Consider the following 7,694-nt stretch of genomic DNA (forward strand, 5'->3'; position numbering starts at 1 on the left):
CCTTCGATAAAGCGGGGCGAAAGCCTTTTTTGGTAAATATGTCCATGACCTTGTAATCCTACTCGTCCATGACCTTGTAATCCTACTAGGAGTATGTTTTTTAATTCCTATAGCGAATAAAAAGGCCCTTAGTAGATTTTGCACACTGATCTCGAATTCCCAATGCCTTCGAGGTTCAACAAAAAAAAAATCTATGTTGTAGCTAAGGATGAAGACCGAGCGAAAACGAATGGGACTGGGTGTTACCTTATTTTTTTGTGAAAGAGGAAACGAATACAAAATCCCCGGAATATGGAAGCAGATACTATCGGAAACAAAAATGAAGCGAATATGGAGCGGGCATGGCGACAACAACGGGTGTTGAACAAAATTTTAAAAACTCTTGAATCATGTAGAAAATACAAAAACCAACAAACTTAATCAACTGTTAACATGGCTATAAAAATAATATGGTTAGATTAACGACTTAACATAGTATTGTGGTAGTACAGGACAACTGCATATAGACTCGCTAAATTCATGCGTGCTATTAGAGCCAGTAGAAGTTTGCCTCACATGGGTCATTTTGATTATTGTGTGTCATTGTGTGTTATTCGATGGTTGAGCTGCCAAACAGTCGTAGACCTATAATAAAAAGGGAAATTCCATATTCACGGAAACGAAAAGTTCAGTTTCCGTGTCCGTTCCGCCAGAAAACATGGTTTCCTTTTGTTTCCGTTTCCGCGTAAACATTTGCGTTTCTGTTTCCGTTTCCATATTTCCTCTTCGTTTTCTTTTTTTCATCGAAAAAGCGGAACGTTTCCGCTCCATTTTCAGCTCTCTCTACTGTCAGACTTTTCGTTCCGTTTTCCGTTTCACCGAAAAACACGGTTCCGTTTCCATGTAAAGAAAATCTGTTTCTATTTCTGTTTTTCTATTTTCTCCCCGTTTCTCTTTTTTGTCCGAAAAAGCGGAAAGTTTTTGCTCGCTTTTCACCCTTGTTGTCAACCATCTACCAAACCCAATAGGATCCATATGCAGGTCCATATATCCCCCTCTCGGTCCAGAGTGAAGATCTCTCATGGTTTGTGCATGCATGCCCACCCTTCTTCGCTGCATCTGAGGCCATGCCTATACTTCCAATAATTTATTGTACCACATCTCCATCGATGGCGACCTTGCTCTGAGGCCATGGTATACTCACACAAGGCTTCATCTTTCATTTCCCCAATAATCCTTCGTCTCCAGCTCGTCTCAGCGTCTCCTCCTATAAAACCCTCGCCCCCCCTGACCCTTCGCAGGAAAACTTGTCCAAAGCCGCTTCAGTCGGTTCCCATCCCCCCTCGCGTTTCTTCTTCCAAGTCCAGGCCGGGTGCAAGAGAGGCGGGGTGACCGACCATGAAGGAGTACTGGACGATGCTGGCGTCGCTCATGGGCGCGCTGGCGTTCCTGCAAGGGGTGCTGCACGCCGTGTTCCCCGCGGAGCTGCGGGCGGCGCTGGCGCGGCTGCTCGGGCGCCTCACCCGAGCCTTCTCGCCCTACTGCTACTTCGACGTCACGGAGACGGACGGGATGAGCAACAACGAGATCTACGACGCCGTGCAGCTCTACCTCAGCAGCACGGCCGCGCCGGCGTCGGGGGCCCGGCTCAGCCTCACGCGCCCGCACAACGCCACCTCCTTCACCTTCGGGCTCGCCGCCAGCGACCGCGTCGTCGACGCCTTCCGCGGCGCGGCCGTCACGTGGGAGCACGTGGTGGCGCCGCGCCAGTCCCCCGGCTTCTCCTGGCGCCCGCTCCCCGAGGAGAAGCGCCGGTTCACGCTCCGGATCCGTCGCGGCGACAGGGAGAAGCTGCTACCGGCCTACCTCGACCACATCCTCGCCACGGCGCAGGAGATCCGCCGCCGGAGCCAGGACCGGCTGCTCTACACCAACGCGCGCGGCGGGGCCATGGACTCGCGCGGCCTCCCCTGGGACCCCGTCCCCTTCAAGCACCCCAGCACGTTCGACACCCTCGCCATGGACCCCGACCGCAAGGCGTCCATCATGGCCGACCTCCGCGACTTGGCCGCCGGCAGCTCGTTCTACGAGCGCACGGGCCGCGCCTGGAAGCGCGGCTACCTCCTTTACGGCCCGCCGGGGACAGGCAAGTCCAGCATGATCGCGGCCATGGCCAACTTCCTCGGGTACGACGTGTACGACCTCGAGCTCACCGAGGTGAGCAGCAACGCCGAGCTGCGGAAGCTGCTGATGAAGACCACGTCCAAGTCCATCATCGTGATCGAGGACATCGACTGCTCCGTCGACCTCACCAACCGGGCGGCCCTGCCTCCGGCGCCGAAGCCGCGGCCAACCCTCGACGGCGCGATCGACCAGGACGCGGGGGCGGCGTCGGGGCGGTCGATCACGCTCTCCGGCCTGCTCAACTTCACCGACGGGCTGTGGTCGTGCTGCGGGTCGGAGCGCATCTTCGTCTTCACCACTAACCACATCGAGAAGCTGGACCCGGCGCTGCTCCGGTCCGGCCGGATGGACATGCACGTCTTCATGAGCTACTGCACGTTCCCGGCGCTCAAGATCCTCCTCAAGAACTACCTCTGCCTCCAGGACGACGGCGCCGAGGTGATGCGTGGGCTGGAGGAATGGATCGAGGCGGCGGAGATTACGCCGGCGGATGTGAGCGAGGTGCTGATCAAGAACCGGAGGAACGGGAAGGAGAGGGCGACGGAGGAGCTGCTGGAGGTCCTGAAAACGCGCGCCGAGAAGCGGCGGCTCGACGGCGGCAAGGCGGCGGCGGCGGCGAAGGACAACGACGAAGAGGAAGAGAAGAGGGCCCTGGAGAGCCCCAAGGAAGGGAAAGGGCCGGCCGGCAAGGACAGCTGCGGGGACGGACAGGACGAGGAGACGGATGCCAAGAAACAGCTGTGACTGAGCAAGCCAAGCGCCGCGGTGAGGGGGACAGGAAGAGGGAAAGCGAACGGTTCAAAATTTCCCTGTTTGGTCACACCATACTCTTCTCCCTTTTCACTGGAGAACGCCACGCGATGCAAGGAAAAAATAGTCTTCCTCTTCCGTTATTCGATGTTTGCAGTTGTAGCAAGTACTAGTAGTACTCCTGGACCTAGATGAATTCTCTTGAGTTAGTTTTCTTTTCTCTATGTTAAGAAGAAAGAGATGTTTGAAGACTCACACCGGTGTCATTGCGTGGCATGCGCAATCCATGCTCTGCTTGTTTGGCATGCGCCTCCCTGTTGCTTGTGCGTGAGAAGGTCGTGTTCAGTTGGTGCAGATTCAACAGTACTCGAAGGCACATCACGTTTTCCCTAGGCCGGCAGGGTTTCTGCGCTTTGTGTAGGGCCTCCGATTAGTTTATGGCCTCTTACCAAGCCTGGATATGTGCACGTTCGTCTCTTCTTTGGATCCCCTGTGGCGCACGTATCCAACGCAACCGTCGCGGGCTCCAGCTCAGCGCTTTCGGAGAAAAAAAATGCCTCGCCCGTGGAGTTGGATCGTGGGTCTGCACTCTGCAGGCACTGTATGAGCCGCCCCCTGCCCCTGGCCTTCCATTTTCTACACGCAGGACGGACTAGAAAACGACTGTATTGTGTTGTGTTTTGTGCGTTGTGCCTCGGCATATAGTAGCACAACTTTTGTTTCTGCCGTCGTGCACTTAGTAAGTGTTGATCTTTTCTTGTATAGAAACAAACCAGGAGTTGATAGCTATGGCAGGAACCGACCGGCGTCTTCGAATCAGAATCTACGCATGTTCCTCGCATGACATTCTCCGTCATTTTTCCTTCTCTTGCTCGACATTCTCTGTTATTTTCTCTCTCGCTCGATTCCATGTGCCTGCAAAATCAGAGGATATTTATCATGATGATAATCATCAGGGATCCCTGATCCCCCGATAGTATCTTATTCCCATTCCGGGGCTGAGAGTCGGATTAGCTTAGGACGGGTGGTAAGCATGTGGATTTGCTGTTGTGCTCCCTGGGCAGCAGAAAGGGTGCCGCTTTCAGCTTTTCCCCACTGCCTCGCTGTACTTTCCTGGTCCTTCGCCGTTTCTGATCGTGGGGCGTTAGGCCAACTCCACTGCGCGACCCTATTCTGTACGTCCCGGTTCGTTTGGGATAAAAGAGACAAAGAAGGCGGCCCAACGCGCGGGCGCAAACGGACTTTTGTCCGTTTTATGTCCGCTTTCGACCGCGGCCCAAGTTTTCGCCGTTTTTTGGGTGAAACGGACACCACGCGGACGCGCGGGTCGTCTGCGCGTGTCCTCCCCTGGCCCGCCCATCGGTGGCACGGGACGGGCCTTTTTTTATCCGCCCCCTTTCCTCCAGCCGCATCCACTCCACTCTTCCACATTCTTCCCCTCTCTCTCCTCCTCGCCGCCGCCGGCCGCCCGCTGCCATTGCAGCCGTGCACCTCGGACGCGCGCTTGCCCAGCCCGCTCCTCTCGTCGCCGCCGAGCTACCCAAGCACGGCCACCTTGTTTGCGCACCCCGCCGGCCGGATTTGGGGCGGATCCGGTCGGTCTTGAGCTCGCCCGGCTGTGGGAGGCAGGGCCGCGCCATGGACTGGCCGGGCACCTTGCCGGAAGGCCCTGGCAGGGCCGCAAGGCCACATGCAGGCAGTGGCTCATCCTCTAGCCGCTCGGATCTGCACCGCCGGTGGTCCGCCGGCAGATACGTGAATGGCGGTCGGCCGGGCTCGGTGCTTGCCTAAAAGCTCGTCGGTGCACCGTTGCCCCTCATCAAGTGCGACCACTACCCAAGGGTGGTCGTGCGCCGCGTGTCTACAACGCCGGAGCATCCCGGGTGGGTGTTCATCAAGTGCTTAAACGATGGGGTATGTGCTCTTTTAGCTTCGGTGCATGTTTGTGCTCTTGGATTAGACTAGTGGTGCTAACTTTAAGTTGTAGACCGGATGCAAATTTTGGTATTGGGAAGAAGAGTACATCGATCTGTTGATAGAGCGAAATGTAGTGCATGTTCGTGCACTTTTAGCTAGCTTAGAAGCTTTAGATGAGACAAGTGCATTTGTTGCTAGATTAGAGTCTAGGCACGATACTACGTGCGAAGAAGCAACAAGGCACGATACTACGTGTGAGGAAGCAACGTCGACTTCTGGCTTGAAGAAGAAAGGAGGGGGCAACGTCGTGCCTCCTTCACAAATCAACAATGAGTGCATCGAGAAGGCGCTAACCCAACTCAAGGGAGCAGTTATGGAAGTTGGGTATCTTCTCAAATGTATTCTTGTGGTTCTTGTTTTCTTTGGCCTTGTTTTATTAGTCAAAATGTGATGATGTATTGTTATGTACCGAAAATAAATGATAAAAAAAGTTTAATGACTTGCAAAAAAATATACGCGGACAGGATGGGGCAAATGGATGCGGCCGCGCGTTGGACGCACGGCCACCGCATCCCAAGACAGGCCCGGATACGACCCCAAACCCCTACCCAAACGGATCGAAATCGGACAAAACGGACGTTCTTTTGGGGTCACGCGGTGGAGTTGGCCTTACGGGCGGCCGTGTGTGAGACCGTGATCGTGTCTCATGCGGCGGCCGCGAGATCGCGCGCACATGCGTCGCTCTGGTGCCGTGAGATCGCGCGCACATGCCCGTGCTTGTCGCTTGCTGGCCATGGCGGTGCTCTTCTTGCTCCGCAGACGGCGCCAACTGGACACGGCCCGGTCCGCGAGCTTTGGCTCGGCGCGCGCCCTGGAAGTGCCAGACTTTGGGCAGGCGAGGCCACATCAGGATCAACCTCAACCTCCTGGCGCTGGCGCGCAGAGCTGACTGAGAAATCAGACGTCGCTGGCGCACCGGTTGATTGATTGACGCCTCGCGCCTGGACGTTGCGTGCCGATATTAGCGTGCAGGGTCGAGCCGTCTCGGTCAATGCAAATAAACATCGCGTCCTCTTCCTCCTTATCGTCGGCATGAATCCCGTCAACGCTGCAGGTGGTACACTAGTAGTAACTCCGGTGCTCGTTGCTCCCCAGGTTCAGGTAACTTCGCGCGACCCGCCACCGCACGGTCAATGCACAAAAGCTTCTGCCGACGCGGTTTTACCACCCGATCGCCGTGGTAATTTTTTTACGTCCACCGGCCCATGACGTCGCTGCGGAACAGTCGCATCAATCGGCTCACTCGTGTGATGTGATGACGCCGTGCCGGCGGAACCTGATGATGACCGTTGCTTTCGTGCCATGGCTGTATCGGAATTTCGGGGTCGCGTGGTGCGCTTCGGCCTTTGGAGATGGGCCGCTCACAATGCTCGGTTCAAAGATGCAGGGATTCGGTGCGACAGAGCGCGGCCGGCTCGGCGGATCGCTGTCCGGCGCGAGTGTGCGTAGCATCCGGTGTGGTGTAACGCGACGACGATGTCTGCGGACGGCCGAAGAGCCCTCCCGTCGTCTTGTCCCCCCTCGCGGCCTTCTCGATGGTTGTTGACCGTGGCAGCTGGGCTGGCCCGGTGTTTTTGGTTCGATATACGTTGTGCCAGCTGTCTGTGATATGAGAAGCTTATTGAGCTGTATCACCGCGAAGAGATCATGTGGAGGCAAAGGGCAAGAGTGCAGTGGCTGGCGGTGGGAGATAAAAACACGATTTTTTTTCATCTAAGAGCTAGTCTAAGGCGAAAGAAGAACATGATAAGAGCACTGCAGAATTCATTGGGGGTTTGGTAGAGGACCCGGCTGAGTTGAAAGCGTTGGCAACTGAGTTTTACCAAGATCTATACACGCCAGAGGGGGTGAATGACATGGAGGCTGTCCTACAACATGTACCGAGGAAGGTAACTGCAGATATGAATGTAAACCTTTGTGTTCCATATACTAATGATGTGGTTAAGACAACTCTGTTCCAAATGTTCCCTACAAAGGCCCCTGGTCATGACGGTTTTCCGGCTCATTTTTACCAGCGTCACTGGGATATTTGTGGAGAGGAGGTCACTCGGGTTGTGCTCAGGATTGTTAGGGGAGAAGAAAGTCCTGAGAGTATAAATGATACAGTGCTGGTTCTTATTCCAAAAGTTACTAACCCCTCTCTCTTGTCACAGTTCAGGCCCATCAGCTTATGTAATGTGCTATACAAGATTGCCTCCAAGGTGGTGGCTAACCGTTTAAAGCTCATCCAGTCGGATATTATTTCAAGGAAGCAATCTGCTTTTGTCCCGGGGAGGTTAATCATGGATAACATTATGTGTGCATATGAATGCTTACACTTCATGAAGAGGACCAAGTCAAAGAGTAATAGCTTTTGTGCTCTCAAGTTGGACATGATGAAAGCTTACGACAGACTAGAATGGTCCTACCTGGAAGCCATCATGACTAAGTTGGGTTTTGAGCAGCGATGGATTGACACTGTTATGGGGATGGTGTCGTCAGTTTCCTTTTCGGTTCTGTTCAATGGAGAAAAGCTTGATAGTTTCAAGCCTACTAGGGGAATCAGGCAGGGAGACCCAATCTCCCCCTACCTTTTCTTGATTGCAGCAGAGGGCCTGTCGTGCCTCCTGAAATCCAGTTCTCAGTCATCCATTTTGGTCGGTGTGAAGGTGGCTCCTACAGCGCCACCCATTAATCACCGTCCTTTTGCAGATGATAGCATGTTGCTTTTCAAGTCTAGTGTGGAGGGAGCCAATGCGGTGTCAAACCTACTGGGATCTTACTGTATTGCTTCTGGCCAAAGGATTAACCATGAGAAATCTTCG

General features: G+C 54.5%; 1 protein-coding gene across 1 annotated transcript; it reads left to right on the plus strand.

The window, feature by feature from the left end:
* Positions 1 to 1,109: 1,109 nt before the first annotated feature.
* On the plus strand, positions 1,110 to 3,218 carry LOC119309539 (AAA-ATPase At5g57480-like). Its single transcript, XM_037585523.1, has one exon. It carries the CDS (start codon positions 1,378 to 1,380, stop codon positions 2,905 to 2,907), a length of 1,530 nt encoding a protein of 509 aa, XP_037441420.1. The 5' UTR covers positions 1,110 to 1,377; the 3' UTR covers positions 2,908 to 3,218.
* The last annotated feature ends 4,476 nt before the right edge of the window (positions 3,219 to 7,694 follow it).

Source organism: Triticum dicoccoides, chromosome 5B (genome assembly GCF_002162155.2).
Source record: "Triticum dicoccoides isolate Atlit2015 ecotype Zavitan chromosome 5B, WEW_v2.0, whole genome shotgun sequence".
NCBI classification, from domain to species: domain Eukaryota; kingdom Viridiplantae; phylum Streptophyta; class Magnoliopsida; order Poales; family Poaceae; genus Triticum; species Triticum dicoccoides.

Coding starts and splice junctions, on each gene's coding strand:
- LOC119309539 (XM_037585523.1), top strand. CDS start 1,378: ATGAAGGAGTACTGGACGATGCTGGCGTCGCTCATGGGCGCGCTGGCG.